This window comes from Sylvia atricapilla, chromosome 6 (genome assembly GCF_009819655.1).
Source record: "Sylvia atricapilla isolate bSylAtr1 chromosome 6, bSylAtr1.pri, whole genome shotgun sequence".
NCBI lineage: Eukaryota > Metazoa > Chordata > Aves > Passeriformes > Sylviidae > Sylvia > Sylvia atricapilla.
In genome coordinates this window covers 43,853,755-43,877,483 of record NC_089145.1, presented here as the reverse complement: position 1 = coordinate 43,877,483, position 23,729 = coordinate 43,853,755, and the positions used below count along the sequence as shown (strand labels likewise).

Sequence of the window (23,729 nt, the reverse complement as noted above, 5' to 3'; positions counted from 1 at the left end):
ACATGCTTTTACCAGCCCGTAGTAATGAGCAGGAATAAATTCCTTTTGAATGATGCACCTACAAGTGCAGAGGTTAAGGTCACATTTGCAGAAAATCACATCAAACTCCTATTAATGAGCTGGCAAGTGATTTGGAGAAAATTCTCTTTTCTGAATCAAGAGACATCCTTTAATTTCTTCCAACAGCCAAATCCTCTAATTTCACTTGTCAGGGAAGCTACATCAAATCGCCCACGAGCACACGCACTTAAAGGACATTCTGTCCCCTTTTGCAGAGACAATATTTTTAGTGTCCTACTAGCACAGAGTAAATGCCACAGTGATGCTGCTCAGTGACTCTCCTGCCTCACCCCTACACAGTGATAATGCCTGTGTGGTTTTTTTTTTCTTCCTTAAGATCTTTGTAATGTAATCTTCCAATTTTGACAATGCATTGAAGTCCCAAAACCCAAGCTGTGTTTGTTTGCCAGAGGTAAAAATGCTGTGCTATATTCTTTTTGTCACAGAATCATTCAAAAATTACTGGCCCTTTTCCCTAAAGCTTAATGGTGCTGTGCTACATGTGCATCATCTGAATAATACTGGCATGATGAAAGAACCTGTCAGAGCACTTGTGACACATACAATAACCTACCAAAATAAGAGTATGTTTCTTGGACATGTTTTCTGTGTCATAAGCACGCACTGGAGTTCTTGTCAATTGGTAGCACTGAGATTTCCACACTTGAAACCTGACGCACTTATTAGCTAAATAGAACTGGTAGAGATGTTAGTCCTTGCTCAGACAAACCAGCAACGAAATTGTTGGAGTTGCACAGGAACATTCTGGCAACTTTCGAGGCACTGGCCTCTTGCAGAGATTCAATGGTATGTCCCTCAATTACCAATTAGATACAGTCTGTTGAAATGTACAGTACTAGGTGGATGAAAATCTTCTATTTCCCTCTTCTCTTAAGCTCACTTTTCTAATCATTCCAGTCTGAACTGTACTTCCATTTTCATGTAGTCTCGACACTGTTGTTGGTTACAATGACTGCCAGGACTGTGTGGGCTTGTTCCAGGCTATGGATTCAGGACATTTAACCTCTTCATTAAATGCTTCAAACTAACTCACTGCCTGTAAAACTGAAGGTAGAAAAAACTTAAGTCTTTCATACAGTCTCATTATTCTCTTCTCCTCAACTGTAGCACTTGTCAGCTACGTTATACATGAATAAACACATTTTTAGACAGCTCTTCAGATCAAAAAGCTCACACAGCTTCCCAATGTGAACAGGATTAATCTCTCATAATTACTATATCAATTTATGATGACACACAGATCTCATTAACCAAATTTAGGAACGGTAGCTTTCCTAAAGGAGAGCTCTGAAAGAATACAAACCCAATTTGTGCAAAAAAGTTTCCATTCAGATGTTTTTCACTGCTCTCTAGTCTAGTCCACCCCTTTGTGATCCACAGACAGAGCAATGTGCCCCAGGGAGAAGAGGAGAGGGAGGGAGTTCATGTCTTTTCTTCATTCACTAAGGAATCCTCGGCATGGCAAGACAAAGTAATGCATATTCAAGTCCTTTAAGCCCTAAAAGCCTCTTGGTGTCTAAAGGACAAGAGGGCTCTCAAAGAGTCTGAGAACTGTGAATGCTGAAATCTAGATTTGTATCTGTTTGGTGATTGTGACAGAAGGAGTGTTGCCTAGCTGGTAGTCCAGCTGGGTACAGAGGGCAGCCCGAAGTGTGCAGAATTCAGAAGCATCTGCTCTCTTAAAGATGACAGTGTCTCTGCTCCTGGGACAGATGAGCATGTCCTTCTGACTGACGGTTTTCTACTTTTAGGTTTTTTTCTGGTCTAAACACAACATAGGAATTGAAACTTCCCAAATGTTTCTATTTTAGACAGCCTCTCGCAGTCTGGAACTGCAATTTCATTTTTGCCTTCCAGCCTTCTGCTAATTCTAGCTTTCCAATCTTTGCTCCTAATATCTGCTTAATCAAATAATTCCAGCCTGTAACTGTGAATCAAATCTGGCCTGCCTGATAGTACAGGAAAAAGCAGAGGGGGCCCCTCTCCCACTTGTTAGGATCTGTAAGGACAGATGCTTGATGGGTTTGCTTCTAAGCCCTTTGTAGGTATATTTATTTGGGAGGGATGTATAAAAAGACGGAGAACAAAAGGACAAAAGAACAAGGAAACAAAACTGACAGAACTACTAAAACCCATTGGATGGTCTCAGATGGAATACCAGCAATTCACTGTTTTCTCATCTTTCACACCTGAAAAACTTCCAGCAGTGCAGGAAGTAAAGTAACGTTATTTTTTTGTGCTTGCCCTCTGGATATTTGCTACTGCAAGCAGGAGCTTTCTTCTTTACCAAACAGCTTGAACGCCTGTTTTCTGTAACCCTACTTCCCCCAGCAGCTGTGAGGAGGCAGCCTGATAAATCTTCACCAAGTTTGGTGTTGACAGTGCTGTGCTCAGCTGACCAGCCCCAGGCAAGAGGAAGGGTGCTCTGCCTTTAATTGAAGGCTTGACAAGAACCGTAGGTGGCTCTGCCGTTTGTATGGCAACAGCTGTGTGCAGGCTTTGGGTTTTTGACTGTAAATCCAGAGCATGTGAATTCAAAAGCCTAAACATATCTTCAAACCCTTAGAGTCAGAATAAATAAGAACAGACTTACCGTAAATGTAGTATTTTGCTTTTTTATTGCAATATAAAACCTCAAAACCAAAAAGCCTGAATGAAGTAGTAGTCTCTGGTCTCTCGACAGATTCTTGCTTTGCAGACAAAGAGTTCTTGTGAACTGACATTTAGTTAAGTCAGACATTTGTTCAGTTCCCTACACAATAAGAATATAAATTCTTTCTTTGTAACATGCGTGCATCATAGTAGCTTTCTAATTATGTAACAGATTTTTTTCATGAGCTTTTCTGTTTTATATCTGCAAGCATGGTAGAAGTGTGTAAGTTCTTCGGCCAGAAAAGATTAGCTGTCAGATTCAGGAACGTTTTGGTAGTGCTGGCCATCCTAATGAACATACAGATCTAATTTCATGGGAATTAATGGACTGGGCATGCAATTAAATCAGCATCAACAGACTGGGTTCATAAAGACACATACCAGCATTAATTTTGCAGGTGATTATTAGATTTGGGTTTTAATTGTCACTCCAAGGAATTACTTGTCCAGGGTACTTTGTTCTGAAGATTCATGATAAGAACCCCTTAGTGCAGAGACTTTATTTGAGGACTAAAATTAAATCCTACTTAGGGTATGGTGGATTAATGGTTGTGGAAAGTGTTCTTCCCCAGGCAGTACCCAGCACATCATTGCTGCACAGTAACTAGAGTGCTACAGTGACGCTTTCAGACCTGATGCTTTCTTTTTATAGAGATCTGACTTTAGAAATGAAAAAGGAAAAAAAAGGGGAGTTTGAGATAAAGCAGGTTTCATGTAGTCCCAGCATTGCCTCTATTTTTAGCAGGATGCTTTGCTCTGCCTTGCACGGGTTCCTTAACTACTTAGTTGACTGCTATTGCAAGGTTTGACTGGAGCCCAGGAGACGACTGGGAAGGAATGCAAATCAGGTCAGCAGGCATTTTCATCTAATTGCAATAAATGAAACAATAGCTGAAGCTGCAATGCCCAGTGTTCCTTCCTCCTGCACAAAAGCTTTTCAGGAAGGGCAGTTGCCTTGTGGGACACTGTGTCCTGGGTGAAAGCACATGCCCTGGCTTTATGGCAGACAGTGTCCTTATAATTCTTTGATCTGATTTGGCTGTGGCTTTTTAGAGTAAATCTGAATCATTCTATTCTCAGCCGTTAAGGTGACATTGTAGCACTTAGAAAGGTGTAGGGGGGCCTATTAATACTCCGTATTAAGAATCAAAAATCAGAACTGTGCACAAAAATCAGACAAGGAGACAAGTGTTCGTTTATCACTTAAAAGTCCTGTCCTAGAGTTTTACAGTGTTTACTGTAAGCCTGCACGATGTGATATCCAGTAAACTTCAATACTCAGGAGACATGCTGCTCAGCTTGACTAAAAGGGTAAAGCCTTAACAGCACTCCATCTATGGCCTGGAGAGATCCCTTTATTCTGTCCACACATACCATCGTCCTCAGCTAAACACAGCCGCCTTTGTCAGGGGCGTGTGCACACGCGCTGGGGCTCCGGCACTGTGCAGTGTGTGGAGAATGACTTCTGGCTTTGTGTACGTGCCAGCTGCAGTTTGGTGCCTCAGTCCAGAACAGTGGAGAGTGATTCCAAAAGAGTCACTGCTCTAAAGGGATCAACTTTAACAGTTTTGCTGTGAACAAATGTCGAGGGCAACACTGGATGTGGAAAATGAAGGAAGTTGCTGTTGTTGTTTTTAAAGGGTCTGAAGCATCCTGTAGAGTTGTCCATGTTTGCTTTTGTGCTGACACTTTAAACCAACAAAGTTGCCTTTTAAAAATTTTCTTGAAGAATGTTTTTACTTTGTCTGTACAATCACAATTCTATGGACATCTGGGAGCATTTAAAAAAAGATGAAAAGTGCTTCATTTTGGCATTTGCCCTCTTTTCCACTACCTGTCTTATTTTGCAGGTGGCCGCATCTGCTCTTTCTCCCCCTGCATTGAACAAGTTCAAAGAACCTGCCTAGCCATGGAAGAATATGGTTTTACAGAGATCAACACCTTGGAAATTCTGCTCCGAGTGTACAATGTAAGGACAATCAGTTTGCAAATCCCTGACCTTGGAAAAACAGCTGAGGATAATTCCAGCAGTGGCTTTGACAGCAGCAACCCATCACACCAAGGCAGCCCGTGTGCTAATTTGCAGCAAGGGACTGTGCAGTTCAAGAGTGGCGTGCCACTGAGAGAGGTGGTTGGGCACACTGGGTACCTGACCTTTGCCACCAAGAGCCTGGTGTAGTACATGCCCAGTCTGTGCAGTCTGGAGTGGAGTTTGTGTGCATTCTGTTTTCATGGCTCTTTTTTGTATGGCATCCAAAGTTTTACTTGTCAGGGAATTCCATATATAGTCAGATTTGGTTGGAATATGCTTTGTTTAAATAGCCCACAGGCATTAAGCAGAGCAGCATCAAGGGAATGTTGAAATTCTGGAATGGTGCTCCACTTGCTGTCAGAAAGAAGATAAATTAATAGTGAACGGCCATTCACTGGAATGTTCAGAATTAAGATCTCTCATAAGAAAGCGAAACAAAAAACAAACAAATTACAAAGAAGTTGGATTTTTTTCCTTCTTTTTTTCTGAATTAGTTTTCCAGGTTTATGCCTTTTTTTTTTTTTCCCTAGCACCACTGGACACTATTTTTTTAACTTCTCTAGGATCTGTATTTCTCTGAAGAATGTGAAAGTGTCTACTTCCCCCATTTTAGATAAGAAAGTTGCAAGATTATAGGGTTGCCAGCACAACTATTCACAGAATCAGTGTTTCCTTGGAATAGTGTTCCAGAGGATTATTGGCAGTGAGTAGGAGCACAACCTCTTACTCCATTCCAGGCTGGCATCTGCAAATCATTTTGAGTACACAGAGGTCAAAGAAGTGTAGTAATTGTCAGATTTTGTTTAAATTGGTATATTGTGCTCATCGGTTTGTAGTAGAAATTTGAACCTGGATGCATACAGTCATGTTCTAATGGAACAACCACTTGCATAGTTGATGAATCCACTGTGAAAATTAACTGAACAGCTGGCTAATATTATCTGAGCACCTCTTTGTAAGTGGTGTGGATGAGGTTCTAGTTGTTTGGTGGTTTATTTCCATTATGGTGTATTGTTTTCCTGCAGCTGAATGACAGAAAGATTGCTTTTGGCAGGATTTCTGTCTCCAGATTACATCAATAATGCAAACTTAGTAAAATCCTCGACCAGCCTTATTAATTAAGTTTTCAGATCATTTACTCTTCGGTCTTCCATATAGAGCTGGTGGGTGTGATGAACTGTTTGAATGCCGGATTACATTTTGTATTTATAGATTAAAATAATCATGCAATTTTATTAAGTTCCTTCTTTTTTATTTTATTTTTAATAGTAAGTTCACAAATATTCCTATTCCAGCCACTAGTGCTGCCACTCAAAGCATTTAGCTGTGCCTTGCATTCAGTACCTGAGCATATCGATTGCTATGCAAGAGCAACAGCCATTCATAAACTGCTGCCTGAACATTTAACCTGACATCCCTCCCCCATTCTTGACAAAAATAAACAAGGCTAAGCTTTTAACGTGTTTCAGCAGAACGCTAATCCATAACGGTTTAAAGAGAGCTCAACCGATCACGACTGCAGAGATAAACTGTTGAGCAGATTAAAGGCAGAAAGCAATTCTGTTCAGCTAAATCAGTTATGTAAGTTGGCCTACAACTGCAGCGTTTCCCCAGAAATTATGGGAAGGTTTTCTTTCTGCTGCTGTTCACGTTCTCCAGGCTGTGCAGGAAGCTGCTGCTGCTGTGTGTGGGGTTTGGTGGCAGTGTTAGAACATGTGTGCATGTGTCTGTGTGTGCACATGTTTGTGTGTGCTGGGACCACCACCAAGCAGCACAGCACAGGTAGTGACAGACTCCAGAAGAAAAGATGGGGAATTACAACCACAGGGTTCTTAACTTCCTTCAATGTGTCCTCATTCACTAACAAGGGGGATCCCCAAGCTTCTCCAGGGATAATTCCAGCCCCAAACTTGATTATTTTTTCCAGACAGACCTTATTTTAAAGTAATATAACATTTAAACAGGATTAAAAGGAACAAAGTCACATTTCTGTGCTACAAATAGATGTGGAACGGAAATACCAAAGTGTCTTCCTGCAGTTTGAAACAAGGCTGATGCCTTTTTGCCTACAAAGCCCAATTCAAAACCCCTTGAAATAAAGCATTGACTTTGCTTGGTCCCATATTGATTTGATCTCTGCTGAGGAAGGACAAGCATTGCATAAGAAGAGGATTTCATTTCTGTCTTTGCAATATTAAAAAGGCTTCTGTGTTTTTGTTGCTGATGGCAGCCATGGCCAGCAACACTCCACCACTTCCTGCTGTTGCTTTGTTGTCAGGGTCACAGGGAGGATCCCACACTGTCCAGCATGGTCAGCCGCTGCCAGGCCCCCTACTGTTTAATGGTCACCTGTGTTCTACATTCTGGCTGCACTCCCTGCCAAAAGGGGTAGATCAGAAAATGGGTCTTTCCCTCCACACTGGGGGAATCTGCCTGGGCCATACTTTTAGACTCATTTCTCTTTTGAATACATCTTAGTCTCCAGTATGGAACAAAACACTTCTTCCTGCCCTGGCGCAGTTCAGTCACGGGCTCAGATGCACCTTTTCACTGCTGTTATGCACCAGGATCTCTCAGTCATGGACAAGCACTAGGACACAGCTCTGCACAACAGCCAGGTCCCGTTGTGCCCCGAGCCCTGCAGGCTGGCATGGAGAGCAGGCTGTGACACCTGGCAGCCTACAAGGCACACGGCAGTGACTAAGATGAGTGACTAAGAAACACTCAGAGCTCTGCTGCTGTTCACAGTTTACCTGTGCTTTAATTAAAGCATCACAAATCTGTATCTCACTGTGGTTGTTTCCTGCCTACCTGTTAGCACAACACTTTTCTCTGAAGAAGATGATTGTAAATCCTCCTTGAGAACCTTAAAGGGATAAAGTGTCAAAAATTCGAGGAACTCATTGCTCTGCTTAATTTCCTTCTCTGCCTTCTCCTTAGGTACTTTGGGATACGTGATGGTGAGGAGATGGTTCTTCCTGGGAAGCGTTCCAGAGATGAGGGTTCTGGTTCACACTCACTCCCTTGAGAGTACATCTGTGCTCCATTAGTCCTGGTGAACAGGATGATTGAGGAAGTCATGGTGACCTAGGAAGGAGGGGGGCCCAGATATGCAGTGATGTATTTGGGAGTGAGTGCTCATCCCAGCAGGGTCTGCATCACTTGTTTGCAGGAGTGCGCTGGGCAGCCTGTGTGTTCGTGTCTTCCCAGGTTCATTCTGGTCCAGAGGCTGGAGAACTGTGCCCTCCTGGGCTGCAGCTCAGGGATGTTTAGTTTGGCTCACCTCTGTGCCAGTGCAGGCTTGGAAAATGAAGGTTGAGAAATGGCTGAGCTCTTGGAAGCCATTGTTGGGCTCCGTCTCAGCTTCTGCTTGCACAAATAGGAGAGAGGTACGATAAGAGCAGAGTGGGAGAGTCAGCATTGCATAACCATGTTGTTACACCAAAGGTACGTGCAGCTGTGACCAATCAAAGGGAGGAAGGAGGTTGCTGTAGTACCAGAAAGTTCTGTGTCGCCATGAGGGAGAGCATTTACATGCTGCTTGGCCCCTCGAGTGCTCCTGAGGAACAACATTGTTTAGATTCCAAAAGAGAGGAGCCAGACTGTGTTATTTCCTTTCTCCCTACGTGACAGCTTCTGAACTGGAATGGATCTGCATCAGCATCAACATAGGGAACAGAGAAACCTTAAATTAAATAGTGAAATAAAAATAATTCTCCTCACTAGTATCCAATCCTTTACCCGGCATATCTCACCCAGGAGCTCTGTCTCCTTTTACAGGCTGTTGTCCTCTGCTGCAGGGCAGCAGTTTTGAACTCTGAGGTAAACCGGCTGATGTGCTGATAGGAACAACCACAAAGGCCAGCTGGGAGCACTGTCCTGTGGGCATCTCACTGTACCTCGTGTTTCCCTCTGGCTGCTAAGATCGACTGTGCACAATTTGGCTTCTCCTTGCTGTGAGTGGTCCCTTCCCATCATCTCCCTGCTCCTGCCTTAGACCCAAAGCCGACAGCCATACCAACAGCATGCACCAGCTCTTCCGGCCGCTCTGAGCCCACTAAGATTGCAGAGCCAAGCTTTGGGCAGAACATTTTCCTCTCCTCTTTACTGGAGTGCAGGACAAGGGCTGTATTTTGCCACCTCATCAGAACGTGCAGGTACAGCTGAGTGCTCCTGACCAGGCACCCTGCAGAGAGCGGCACATTGGAGCTGTTGAAGACCTCAGCCTGAAGTTATTTTGGTGGGGGCTGAGTGGGTTGATGCTAAATATCGTATTCCTTTATAGCTGTTAAGAGGGCAGTTTCCATGAGTGGTTCCAGTGGAGCTCTGGAGCACTCCCCAGGGGTCCAGATAGCTGCTGGATATGTCAGAGACCAGGACTGAGTGAATTCAGAGTTTCTGCTCCCAGAGGTGCAAGCTGAGTAATCAAAGCTACATAAAGAGAAGAAAGAGCCTTTTCCATCTTTTTCTGAAAGCTGATCCTGATTCACCATAAAACCCATGTGCATGACTAGGTCTAGTCAGCTCAGAGAAACTGTTGCTTTAGCAACATCCTTTTGTATTAGGCACCTTACAGCAAGGGGAAGTCTGCAGTGGGATTTTCCTCTCCCTCATGTTGCTTTGGGAGAGCTCCTAACCTGAGTCAAAAATACATCTGCAAGTAGTTTCGCCTACCATGTGTCTGCAATGCAGCATGGCTGGTCCCTGGGCATGTGGAATGGAAGTTTGTGATGTCAAAATATTCTGGACCAGAAGTTTATTCCACTTGCAGGGTAAGGAAGATGATGAAGTTGTAGGCTCTGATACTTTTTACACCGATCCCCCATCCTCTTAGAAATTATCCATAAAGTACCATTTCAGAATAATTAAAAGAGTCAAGGGCCATCTGTTTGTAGGAATCAGCTGGATTTGAGAACCAAATCTGCTTGGAGAAAGAAGGGGAAGGAGCAGTAGCAAGGTAGAGAATGATTTCTAGGAGAAAGCTTTTCACTTCCTGGCCTTTTGCTCTAAAGAGGCAATTTCCCAGGAAATTCCAGATTCTCCTCTTGAAAGCTGTGGGTCAGAAATGCTCATTAGTGAGGATGTCGGTTCAATCAGGCTGTTTTAACAAAGGATGCAGGGTAGGATGGAGTGGAAAGGAGGGAGGGAGGGAGAGGGAAAGAAGTCTGCAGTCAGCTCAACCTGTTGGATTACAGGTGCATCATGTCACACCGTTAGAGGGGTTCAGTACGGTTCAAATTATGTCAGCAAAATACACAGTGTAGTTATATATTATACAATAAAGAATCACCCATTTCAGGACATTACTGGGCTAGAGCATTGAATAAGAGAGATTTGATCGCCTATGTTGAAAAATCAGGTTTAACTGAGAAACTAGTTACAGTTTCTGCATGTTCTCTTGATGTGTTTTTGTATCCTCTGTCGGATAAGGTGGAAACATGTATAAAAATGGATAATACTTCAGTGAACTACAGAACCCACAAGCACATCAATCTTCCCAGGCAGGAGATTGACTTCCAGTTTTTACCACACAGTGTTCCCGGGAGGATCCTTCATTGCTAACATTTCCTCACTGATCTTAACAACCCTTTAAAGAGAGAGGAAAGTGCCCTTCTGCAGCGGGGTGTGCAGATATTCTCATGGTTACCAGCTGATTACCAGCCTGCAGACACACGTCAGAGCAAGGATGGCAGCCCTGGGCTCCTTTAGGTTTTTACCTGTTTTTACCTGAATGGGACTGCATTCCCGCTGAAGGCATTACACCCATCCCTGTGCACTGCTGGCATTAGAGCAGCACCAAGAGGCCCAGGTGGGCTGAACACATGAACCTGTGGCCTGTCACAACTGAGAAAGCCACCAGCAAAATATTACCTGTGCACAACCACGTGGCACTGCAGCAAGCCCGGGACTTCCTCCCGCCTCAGGGACAGTGCTGGGTCCAAAGCATTGTCCCTTGGAGCATCTTCTGCCCCTAAGGGAATGCGAGGGCTCAATTCCCCTCAGACTAAATGCTTTTGCGCCTGCCACTTCTGTGCTGCTTCTGACAGAGCTGTAATCTAAGAGTCAGGGTGCAGTGTGCTTCCCTGGGAAAAGAAAATGCAGTTCTTCCTCATAGTAAATCTCTGTGTGAGACAGGATTTCTGCTTTGTAAGGAAACAGTTCCTCATTTCTCATGCAGTTTGACTTTGATCCTGCAAATATTTACTAAGAGAGGGGAAGGGATTTGTAAAATGGCTGTGGCAGGAGATTGGAAGTACCCGCGGCTGTTGTGAGAGTGTGGTGGTACCTCCATATTTAGGGAGCTGCTGGCTGCCTGAAGAAAGAGCAGGTTTCTCAAAGAAGGTATAGGGATTTCATGCCCCAGTTCCCACTGACTTTTCTTACTTATTTATTCCAGTGGGATTTCAGCACAACTCCATTGATCACCTGGGCCCTGGTTGCGTAGGTTTCTTTGGGAATCGCACAGCACCGCGCTCCTTTCAAAGGCTGATGCATGAGGGGATTGTGCAAGGCAGTGGCAGAATGAAAAACAGGACCTAACGACCCAGATCTTCTCACAGCTGCTTCTTAAGTGACAGTGCTCTCCTAATGCTCAGCAAGAATCTCCCCCAGAGCAAAACTCTCACATGGCAGCACCTCAGTGCCCACAAGTTTTTACAGTACCTGGATGCAAATACAGTTAGATAATGTCTTGACTCATGTCACAGCTCATTACCAAATCAGAGCATGCAGCCATATCACTGCTTAATGATTTTCTGAAGCTTTAATTCATTTTACTCTGTAGCCATTTTCATTAATTAGCTGCATTAATTTTATACAGATAAAAAATGTAAGTCAATCTCTTTGAAGTAGAAAAGTGGCATTTTAAAATCTACATTCTATCCCAAGCCTATAAATACATCTGCTCATAGAAATCAGCTGTTTATGGTAGTTCTTATAGCGGAGAGGGTGACTCAAAGAGGCTTATGTGCTGCATTAGTTTTATCAGAGCTGAAAAAAACCTCCCAAATTCCCTGTGAATTAGAAGGATCAGTGACTATAGATAGATCCTGTGCTCTTCCCCCACCAGCTGAAACATGGCACTGGTTTTGGATAGTCTGGATCCAAAGCAGTCACACTAGCAGAAAACAGTCACATTTTGTTGCACTTTTACAGAATACTTTCTCAAGTAAAAATCAACAAAGCAGCAACACCACAAAGGCTGCTAATTGCTCAAAACACATAGTCAGTGTTTTCCTCCATGTCTCCCCCACTCTGTTGTAGAATACCTAAGAGTGGTTGAATTCAATCATACACTCCAAAATAATATTAAAAGATAGTGAGTAAGGCTGCAGAGCCACCCATGTAAAAAGCCAGGGAATCTAATAGAATTAAGGCACTTTCTGAAGCCATTAGTTGTAGGATAAACAAGGCTGAGTAATGAGTTCAGGGATAAAGGACAGAGGGAGGAGGTCCTAGCTGGGTCTCACAGGAGTCTGGAGGTCGCCAGTGGCATCCTGGCGTCTGTGCTGGTACTTGTGCAGCTCAATGTTGCTATAAATGACCTGGAAAAAGGGCTGAGCACTTCGTCGGGGGAGTCTGCTGATGGTGCACAGTTATTTATGGCACTAAGGATGGGGACAGGTTGTAAGGAACTGTGGAAAGACTTTATGGATGAGTCCTGCCTAATGATGGACTGGGCAATAAAGTGCAGGTGAAACCCATGCAGATAAATGCGAAGGGTTACCAGGGGACAGCCCTGTTGGGAATTGTGAGCTGGTGGTTGCTGGGGCTGCAGCACCAGGACAGGGAAGGTCAGTGCTCAGCTGGCTGCTCCAGGCTGAGAAACACCATGAGAGGAGCACTGTCATGCTCTGAGGGAAGTACAAGCTTGTTTCTTTTCACAGGGGCTGTTTTAAACCTCCTTGCAGAGCGTGACTAACTGCAGCTAATCTAGAAAATCATTCCCGTTTACTCCAGTGTCCCTCTGTACTTTCCTGCTAGTGATGGTCTAAAGCTCCGTGACACTTCCCAAACATGTAATGGCTGCTTGCTGCAAGTCAGAGTCAAGTTCCAGTTGTGTTTTCAATCACACATTAAGATTTATCTTGCAAAACTTTTGTGGTCCTTAACAGTACATTTGCCTGCTTGTAAGACAGGAGGTTTTCGTTATGACTTTGTTTCCTAAACATTTGAAAGCCTTTGAAAAGCAGAGGGCTTGTGTCCGTAAACATTCAAATTATACTTATTTTCTAACCTGTATTCATCCTTCGTGTGTGCATGTTGCTGTTTAGCAAGCGCAGCAGTCCTTAGAGACTGATGATGGAAGAAACCTCCTACCTGCAGTGCAGCCTGGGGAGCTAAACCTCCTGGCTCCCATGCGTGAATCTGTGATGGACCAGAGAGTAAGACTTTTAAATTACTTATTTGAGCACCATTACACCCCGAAACCGACGGCAGCAGCCACTGGAGTGCCAGGAAGGGCACTACCAGGGTAGCACCTTTGGCTGCAGTGGCTGGTGGAGTGCCGGGCATCTCTCCCTGTCCTGCGGCTGCCCTCCCAGCCCATTGCCTGCTCCAGGGCTTGGGCTCCGAGGGTGCAGCGGGGAGCAGCCCCATTCCCTCGCCTGGCAGCTCCAGTGTCCTTGGGAGGCAGCACAGCTCAACTGCAGCAGCTGGATTGCAGGCAGTGGGATTTTACAAGGACTTTTAAGAGGCAGCTCTGCCTTGGGAACCGGCGACGCAGCAAACGCTGGTGACGGTGCTCTCCCATACACGGCACCACACAGCTGTGGGGTTTATCTGTTTCACTGCTCCTGATCACAGCTGCCTGTCATATTTCAGCATATTTATGACAATTAGAGGTCCAACTCTTCCACTTTTGGGGAAAAAAAATGCAATAAACACACACTACAATTTAGACAAAATTTTTGAACAGCCCAGGCTAAAATCAGTCTTTATGTGCTTGGAATTTATTTAAAATAATTGCTATTTATGTTGGTTTTTTTTTTTTTTTTTGGCTTTTTACCAGTCTAATCAGCATAATTTGACTGTGCTGGAACAAATCTACAAGACTCTAGAACTGCTCTTGCAGATCATGCAGATTAAACATGAACTAATTAGTAGATTTCTGGATTTCTAAATCCACAGCTTTGGAAAAAGCTGACAATGCCCATCAGTCTTCACACAACAAGAGAGAGACAAAACACAGACATACAAGAAAAATGGCTACAGATGGACATACGTGTGAGAAATCTTTGCAAAGGAAAAGGATTAAAAACAAGAACAAAAAACCATGAGGATAATAAGCAACAGCATTTTGGGGTTTTTTTCCTAAATATTTCAAGAATAAAGGCTTTTTCTGTCTTTAGTTCACTCTTTTGTGGAAATTAAACATGGTTCTGTAGCAACTAGAGGCCATAAACCACCGTGGGATAAAAAGGAAAAAGTAGCAGAAGCTGTGAAGATGAATATTGAATTCACCCACGAGTTAGTCTGAGCACATCCAAAAGCCATGACGTCAGTAAAAGGAAAAAGCCTGACTATCGCCCTGGGAATGAAACCAAAAACTTGCTTTGCCAATATGTGAAGGTTTCTGAAAGTCTTCTAAAAGTTTCCTCAGGAGACAACAATAACTCTATTAGAAATGTTCCAGCAGATGATGAAGAACAATAACAGCTGCTCCAAAGCTCACTGCAAACAATGGAAAGTCCCCATTGATTTGTTCAGTCTTGAACAGGGTTCAAAATTCACAGAATTTTGCAGAAGAGGTAAAACCAGCTGTCTGCCTGTGACAAGAGCATTCACGCAGTGAGGGGATGGGAATGGCGCCATAATTCAAGCCCCATCCAGAAACTGCCACTGACAGGCAGGAGCCTAAAAACAGGCACTGGAAAAGTGGATTCAGTGCTGGTCTGGAAGAAGGATGCTTCCTTCCCAGGCTTGATGGGATAACGTGGACAAACTCGGAAAGGTCTCTCTGGGATTAAACCTGTCATGCATAAGTTGACGTTGTTAATTCCTACGTGCCTTAAGGAGGTGTTTTTTCTTTCCCGCTTGGTTAGTCACAGGCAATCAGGACGTCCTCCTGATCTCACTGGTACCAGTTTTATTGGAGGTCTCTCAGCTGCAATTCTTGGCACTGAGCTTATCAAGTTGCCCATGGGGGCTGAATGGGCTGGGCAGACTCTTTGCTCTTTGCTCTGATCTGATAAACACCCCAGATGGTGTCACCTTCTGAGCTTACTTGGGGGATACCTGTAATTAAGATGGCTCTAATAATTTCCCCTTGTCGTCACCACCTAAAGCCTTCCTTCCTCATTTTCCAAGAGCAGGAAGCTGCCGCGTCTCTGCCCAGAGCCCCCATTCCCATGCCCAATGCAATTAGAGGCTGTTGTCTTATGCAGTGCAATTAGAATTAATGAGGAAATTTGAACCAATGACATCAGAAATGTGTTTGGCTCATTATCTTTAAAACACAGATGAAAGAAGCAAGAGACCCTCAAAACCATATGACAACCGTGACAGTGCTGGAGTCTGAATTCCAGCACTGCACCAGCAGGGCTGAGAGGCACAGGTGATGGAACAGCCTTGTAAGGAATTTAACTACAGATAAGGAACTGTACGGGCAACAGAGTAAGCAATGAGTTTTGCCAGCGAAAGCACAAATTCCTCTTTCACCTCTTGAGGACCTTGGAGTAAAGCTGCTCAGCAAAGCTTTGTGCCTTCCCACAGTTCAGAGCAGAGCAGCTTTGTGCTGCAGCACAGGAACTGAGGAAAAAGGAATAAACTGAATCCTAATAACATCTGTTTTGCTTTCCTAGCTTGTCCCCCACCACCACCTCACAAAAAGAGAAGCATTTGGAAAGCTCAAGAGAAGCTTTCCCCATGATGCAGCTTAAAGTTGGTTCCAGAGAAGACCACACTTCTTTGCAAATGAAGCTTTAACAGCAGTGTTATCTATTTAATGGGAAAAACAAGCCAAGGACAAAATAAAAATTAACCCTATTCCTAAGCCTTTCACTAGGTACATATTTATTTCATAATTTCTCACAAAACTGTATAGTCTTGTATTTGAAGTGAGCTTGTGTTGCTCATACTCTTTTGGCCAGGTAAAATAAATACTCCTAAAAGTAACCCTAATGAATCTTGTGCAACATGCACATTATAAGCTCCCTTCCCAAATTCCTGTCCCTGCCCCATGGATCTGAAAACAGGCTTTTTCCATTACATGGTTAAAGCCTGTGCACAGGCAGAGCAGAGGCTCTGGATCCTTGTCCTAGTAGTTAAAATCCCTCTGGAATTTGTGTCAATTTATCAAAAGGGCTACTTGGAAATACCGTGCAGGGCTTAAACCCCCCTCCTCTGTGCTATTTTTGAGCACAAGCTCCAGCAGCTCTGAAGCATTTATTCCCAATTGCACCCACAACTTTTCATTTTGGTCTCTTTAATGTGTCAGTTTAAATCTCTTCCCCTTCCTCAGGCAGCTCTCGGGCTGTGCGGTGGCGTTGGGGCTGATGCCTGAGAGCAGGAACTGTGCAAAGTGCTCTCACAGCAGCAGCACTTTCTCACTTCATGCAATTGCACATCTTTGTAGGCACAGGAAAGGCTGGTTTATGCCTCAAAAGGCACATTGGCACTTTGGCATGTGCCAAGGCCATGCAGGCTTTGCTTTATCTCCAGAATAATCTGTATAGCTTCACCTGCCTCAATCATGCGCTGCAAATTCAGACATCAGCTATGGATGGAGTTTTCTTGCATTAAAAGTTTTACTGGGGGAAAAAAAATCAGTTGTACCTCCACCACAAACAATCCCACTCAGCCATCAGTCCACACTTGCAAAGCAACAGAAAGTTCTCCCTTGAGGTGGATGTTCCCCAGCGGCAATGCTGCTGTGAGCTGCAAGAGCAGGATTCATGTGCTCTGTGCCCATATGTCCCTGTCACCTCGTGGGACACTGCAGGGAACGGATGGTATCCCTTTGGAGGAACCATGCTGCCTCCACATCTCTCACCAGGAGCTCACGAGGAGGAAGGAGGCAATTTCAGAAACCCACACCCCAGAACTGGGAAGGCTTTTTCCATGTTCCTTGCTGAAATTAGTCTTTCCACTTCTCTGCCAGTCCTCCTCCTCCCAGTCAGGCCTGTCACTGAGGAAATGCTAAACTCCAGGAACACTAGTGTGGATTTGGTGCACAGGCAGGGAGACTGCCCCTCTCTGGGGAATAAATCCCTCCATTAGCAGGGCAGTTTCTTGCAAACTCAGAACAAAGAAATCAAGGAAAAAGTGATTACCTAGAGCAAAGCTTCAGCTCACGGAGCAAGGCCAGTGTCCCTGCTTGCTGCTGCTGGACCAGACTGTGTCTGACCTTGGATGGGTCACTTGGGTCCAGGACAGCCCTGTCACAGGCAAGAGCTCTGCAGACAGCCAGCATGGGGCCAGGCACTGCTGCTGGCTCTGCCCTTAGTGTTCTACTGTTCTTTTATTATTCATATAAAGCCTTCCAACATGCTTGTTTATAATAATACTTTCTACTCTATGAAGGCCATATTATGGACATGATGATCAGTTGTATGCTAAAAGCAAAGTGAAGGGTGCTGTATAAAGTCAGCTTATTAGGGGTTTATTTAGTAAATTAATGTCTTTTAGAATGCTTTTGTACACAGAAACAAAGGTCTCTCATAATTACATCACTCAGTTTATATTTCTGAAAGCTAAGGAAATTTCCCATATAATTCAGCCCCATCTCTGCACAAAATAAGGACTCTGTACTCTTTATCTAATAAGAAAGCAAAGTGTTTGGAGGTCTCTGGAGTGGAGTTGCAGTAGCCAAATTCAGCTTTAACACACACTATGTTAGGGAGCCAGATGAGCTGGTGGTTGCACGCATCATGAAGGGATTAATGTGATGCAGCCCTGGGGCATCTCCTCTCACCTGCATCCCACAGGCCTGGGTTACACAGAGGCAATATTTCCATTCAGTAAAGAAAGTGTTCCGTCATTTTTCTCCAGATCTTCACAAGATATAGCCTGTTCTCAATGTAAATATCAAGAATCTCAAAAAGTTCTCCCTTGCACACAAAGGTAAATAAAAATGTCCCTTCCTTAGAGCTGGCAATGTTTAAAAAGCCTTAATGAGCTTTTCTTATTCATAAAAATGCCTTGTTTTTAAAAGCTTGCCATTTCCTTAACAGCTTTAAATGTGTCTTTTGCATCTCGCCAAATCTGCAACCCTTTTTCCTCCCACTTTCCTCCAAAGTCCATGTTATGATACGGTATATCATACATGATATGGTCTTGCAGCTGCTTCTCCCTGAGGAAAGTCCAACAACTCACGAAACAGCAACCAGGAGAAAGTGTCAGTGGGGAAAGTTAATTTTAATGAGAAGAAAAGAAAATGCCTGGAGACAAAAGTCAAAGCTAGCTTGTGTTGTCAGTGAAAACCACTTGGTTCTGTGGGACACCCAAAAAACACGCTCAGAGAAGCTGAGTCATACATGCACCTTTCTTGAGCTTCCTCTCAAACTTTTCAAGTCCAGCCTGACACAACATAACAGGGACATCTTGCATATTTCTCAATTCTGCCTGCCTGCAAAAAATTGAAGAATTGGCATTCTCTGCTAATTTTTTTCCAAACAAGGACTATTTCTTAATTACAGGTTTTAAGATGATAAAATGCCCCTCCTGTGTTCTCACTGTGTGCTTTTGCAGAGGAACAGTAATATCTAGCAATGATAAGATCTTTATTAACTGTTGTCCTTGTTAAACAAAGAGGACTTTGATTCTACAGTAACACTGCATTTGGTGAAACCTGATTTGCAGACAGTCTTTTCCCATCAGCCTACCGTGAAACTCACCCGGTGACCTTCAAGAGCTCTTGAGATCATGTCTAGCAAAGCAATGGCACAGTGAGCACCTGACTTTCAACCCATTTGTCAGACCTGCCACTGCTGGCCACACCTCAGCCTGTAACCTTCAGCCATGGATTTGGAGCTTGTAGTCAGCTCTTTTACCACCTGAGCCCTTTGAAATGCCTTTCAGCCCCATTGCAAATGGCAATACAAAAATGGTGATAGAGGAGATTAAAGGCTGATGGCAGATGTCAAAGGAACTGTGCTATCTCTCCAGTTCTCTGCCAATATTTTCCAGGAACTTATTTCCTCTTATATAAGTTATAGATATATTAAAAAAAAAAATCAGTCTGCCTTATGCAAATATTTCTTATCAGCAGATAATGCACTTGCAGCACCAGACATATGTGATTAGGGAACCTGGGTTCGAGGTGACACAATGGTAGCACATGGTACTGTGCAGAACAGCAGCTGGACTCCTTCCACCTAAAAAGTTATTTGTTCTAACTATAAGGAATGAACCATTAAGCACAAATGACCCATTGAGCAAAATGCTTTGCAGACCACCACTCACTGGACCCTCCAATGTAGGCTGTATGTACCAGCTGAGGAGTGAGGGGAGAGGAAAATGTAGGTTTATCCCTTAGACTCTTGAGATTAGAAAAAAAATATAAAGGTGTGTAATACAAATTGCATGTCTGTGATCCAGGGTGCTTGCTACTGTGGCACCCAGAAGGTCACCAGTAATACTTCCTTTCTTCTCAGTACAATAATTTGGGGACCAGCTTTCAAGGGCGGCAGATATTAAGGGTTTTTCTCAATGAAACCATTCTCAGGTCAGACCTGCACCCACAGACGTCACTGGATACCCTCCCATTGATTTCAGCAGCCTTTGAAACAGCCCCTCATTTCTGTGAGTGCTGTGGGAACACAGATACACAGTGCTCTGGCAGCAGCCTTTTAAAAATGTATTTGGGATAATTTCTCCCTCTGGCAACCTCTAGTTTAGCAGCTTAATCATCAGACAAGAAGAGTAGCAGAAAGATCTTCCACCTTCCTACAATGAGTTAATTCTCTCCCCTGCTATATTAGCCGTCATACATCTATATATACTGTCATTTGTTTCTCACCCTCCTCCAGATCAGAGAGCTGCTTAATCACTGCCTGTCAGCTCCCGCCTTGCCATATTTCAGCCTGTTCATTTAAAATATTGTTATTTGCTCCCTGGGCAGCCAGTAGTAAACCAGAGAAGCAATCAATAAATGTCCTTAACTGGAGCTCAGGCTGCAAGTGGAAGCATTGTCTAAAGCAATGGAGGGAGGATAAATCCCTGTTTCCTTCCCCTGGCACTGCTGATTGCACATATGCACTGATTCACTTGTCAGCTTGCCATTAGCAGACACGCTCTGCCTCCCAAAGCAAAGGGGTTGTGAGAGGAGAGAGAGCAAACCACACACAGGAATAGCCACTGCTCCTGTGGCTGAGCTGTCTCCTCTCCCAGCTGGAGTCACACCTCCAGGATACCTCTCCCTGAGGATAGCTGGGTGCCTGCAGCCTGTCCCCATTCCCGGCACCTGGGAGGATCTGGCACTGGCTGCCATGTCATGGCACCCCACAGCATCCCACAGGCAGGCCACACTCCAGGAAAGGCCTATGGCATGGCAGCAGCCCATCAGCGTGCTGCTCTGCAAGCCAAGACATCAAAGTGAACCAAATCCAAGGTGACCACAGGCACAGCTGGTAGCCCTTGGACCTGCAGGTTGGAGCTGCTGCCCCTTCAGAAGGGGGGAGGAGCTGGTCTCCTCTCCATCATGACAGCTGATGCTAAGTTGCTCCATCCTTCTCACCTGTTGCCTGCTGTGCAGCTCATCAGCAGGAGCCAGGAAATTCTTTCTCGCCTTGATCAGCACCCCAAAGCCTTCAGACCCATAGCTGTTGTCAGAGCTCCAAAACATTACTCAGATGCAAGAAACATCCCCTTTCTCCTGCCCTCCCATCCTCCTATGTCAGGATTCCTTGGATGTAAACTAATGTTTTGCTCCTGCCAACCATCCCTTTGGAAACTAGAGGGATTATTATACTTCTTACCAATATTTTGCACTTGGACAATACCACAAGGCTACAACAAAACAAAAGCAAAAATCCGTCCTGAGTGTTGGCTATTGCAGTTAAATTCAAAATCATAGTCCAGACTGCAAAATTGCCTCCTGCTGTAACTTGGCAATTAAGTAGATGCACCAAGGGTCTTTAAAGGGCAACCTAAATAAGAGCTGTTAATTCCACTGCTGGCACAACTCGTAACTGCTTGGAAAAGGGTTGGTGCATGAAAAAAGTGGTAGAAATCAGTTTTATTTTATTCTGCCATGATGGAACCCTTTTAGATGGCTCAGTCCCTTGGTGCCTTCACTCACTGCCGAAGCTCCCATCAGTCAGTGTCTGTATCACTATGCTCCAGTCTGGCCTCAGCTCCTGAGCAGATGTTTCCATGCCATTTAATGCTCCTGTGACGAACATCATAAGGCATAAACCTGTCATTAGGTGAGCACCAGGGACATAAGCTTCCTCTTCTGGAGCTTTTGAAGTGCCAGACCAACTCCTTAGGGCTAGAGGAGCTGCATGCCAAATGTGGCATAAAAAAGCCATGGCACAGCCACTTTGTCCCTGGGTGCACAGACTTAACTTCAAGGCCAAACCTGTTTCTGTGCTCAGTGACAGGAGCTGGGAAGCCCCTCTAGGGGCAGATGCCACTTAGTTATTATTTTATTTTTAATTCAATAATTATGCTCTGATCATCACTGTTGACCCAAACATAGCATGCCAATTCTCCTACAAACCCCAGAGACACTTAGATGAGAAGTCCCTTCCAAGTCAGCAGAGTGATTCCCAAGGGTGCTAAAGCAGATCAGAAGTATATATAACATAAAGCAGCTGCGAGTAATAGAAGGGGAGAATATTGTAGGAAAAGAGTAAAAGAAACAGAAGGTTACACAGATAGCTCAAAATACCCTTTCAATCCTGCCAGATATCAGAACATAACACGTCTTCTACTAAAGAAGCACCATTCTCTATCCTCCTTCTCCAAATGTGATCCAACATCTTCTGCCTTGACACTGCAAGTGGAGACCTGGCACCCAGCTGTCACATTTGCAGCTGCCAAGATGGAGACAAAATATTCAGGCAATCCTGGCTGATCCACTCATGTCTGCCAGTGATCAGCTGTCAGCAGTGACTGGCTGTCCGTGTTGTCCTGTCCCATGCATTCTCTGAAACCAGAGAGCTGCATGCACAAATGGACCTGGTCCACACTTTCAACAATTTTTTTTTCTTTCTGCCTCCATCTTCTCTTGTAACAAACCATCTCCCTGGATGGGTCACATGCCAGTAATACTCCACTGCAGCAGCTCGTAAACCAAAGTTTGAGAGATGCTACCACAGGACTGCTCAGAAGGAAAAACACCTTGTAAACTCCATTCTCAGATGATAAAATGTGTCACATGAATCATCCCCATCCCAGCCCAAGAGCACTATTAGTGTCAAGGGCAATAATAAAGAAGATAAGGAGTGCAGAAAAGCACGTACAGCCTACTCTAATTACTCCCATCACTAACAAGTCAATGAATCAAAGCATGAAAGTGAATGCGTGAAAAATGTGTAAAGCTGAAGAAAGCATCCCTTATTCCCTGACAGGGAGGGAGAATGCCTGTCTCAGCAAAACAAAGCTTCAAAAGGAGTATGAAAAGTTGAGCCTGAAGCTGTGCTGGCAACACTTTGCCCTTGGGTGACTTTGGATAATGTCAATGTTCATTGTAACAAAATATGGATGGTGCCTCCTTTCCTGCATTGTTACTCAACTAGATCTTGTCTTTTTCAAAGTTCCCCAGGTAGGTGACCATTCTCTGCCCAGCACACAGGAACTCCCACATTTAGGCAAGAATCCTCAAAACCTAAGTAAAAATCTGCACAAACTGTACTTGGCTGCATTATACACAGAGCCAGTGAGGCAAGAGACTCTGTAGTGGGCTGAAGACTACAAGATATCCTCTCTGGAATCAGGACACCCCTGTGAGGAGGTTGCAAATATCCTATTTAGTGCCCTTTCTCCAACACAATCATCATTACTGGTCCAGAATACTCCTCTTTGTATTCCTCTCTCTCGTCTCCACTTCAGAGGGCCTGTGATATTGCAGCAAATTGGCAGAGAATGAGAGCATTCAGGCAGTTTTTAATCAAACCATGCAATGGTTTCCCTTCTTGCTCTGCCAGACAGGGACTCTCACCATCATGCCCTGGCAACAGCCTCTGCTCTGGAGCAGGAGCATCAGCCTAGACCCTGACTCAGGTTCTCCATGTCTGGAAGGAAAGGACTCATGACCTGATTCAGAGCCTCCTGACACTCAGGAGAAGGGCTCATTCCAGTCCGGATTCACGCTGCTGATCTGATTCAAACCCTCCTGGCCCAGCAGGGAAGTGGGACTGTGACTCAGATTTCCAGGTTCAGAGCAGGGTGACTCAAGACACACATGGAGCACAGCTGAGACAACTTCTCCAAAAACACCTCTGCTCCTCTGCTGCCTACTGGGGGACATGCTACTGCCTGGGCACTTGGGATGAGCTGTTCCAAGACGCGCTTTGGACCAGGTTGGTACAACAATGCTGTATGTTCAGAGAAGAGTGTGACACCAGGACATTCAGGTTGAAGTCCCCAGGGTAAATAGGTGCTAGTCCACCTCTGGAAATCACTGCATTTCCAACCTGTTGCAAGAACCTGCCTGGCAGAGTCCCTCCTCCTGACACAGTGCCAGGTCTTGTTCTGCAGACACTGTTGGGCTGATGCCCTTTGCATCCTGCTGTGAAGAATGCAATGAGCTTTTACGGCTTCAGCAGCTCAGGACTGCTGGGTTTTGTACCTCGTGCTTACACTTATGGGACCTGACAGTGGCTCTTTAATTCTTAATCCTTCTGAGAAGCAGACTGTGTGTTCCTTCCAACTTGGATCAGTCTGGACCTCATTAGCTCCTCTCACTCGGTTGCGCCCAGAGGAGGTGGCAGACGAACAGACCCAGGAAAATCACAGTCCGTCACTATGGTGTTACTGTGATCCAGCCCTGTCAATTTATACTAAATTGGAACTGAAC

The 23,729-nt window shown here is 44.5% G+C and overlaps 1 protein-coding gene across 3 annotated transcripts in view; it reads left to right on the top strand.

The window, feature by feature from the left end:
• Positions 1-23,729, top strand: part of TRMT61A (tRNA methyltransferase 61A) — a 108,175-nt gene that overhangs the window by 16,707 nt on the left and 67,739 nt on the right. Inside the window, exons 4-5 of one of the 3 annotated variants that reach the window (XR_010743849.1) lie at positions 4,584-5,350; positions 10,365-10,376. Coding sequence is in view for 1 of the 3 variants with exons in the window: in XM_066321725.1 (XP_066177822.1) it covers positions 4,584-4,912 (329 nt within the window). In the remaining 2 variants the exon portion in view is untranslated. Of the gene's footprint in view, positions 1-4,583; positions 6,005-10,364; positions 10,377-23,729 lie in introns of those variants that run through there. The other 2 variants (XR_010743848.1, XM_066321725.1) reach the window with 2 other exon arrangements.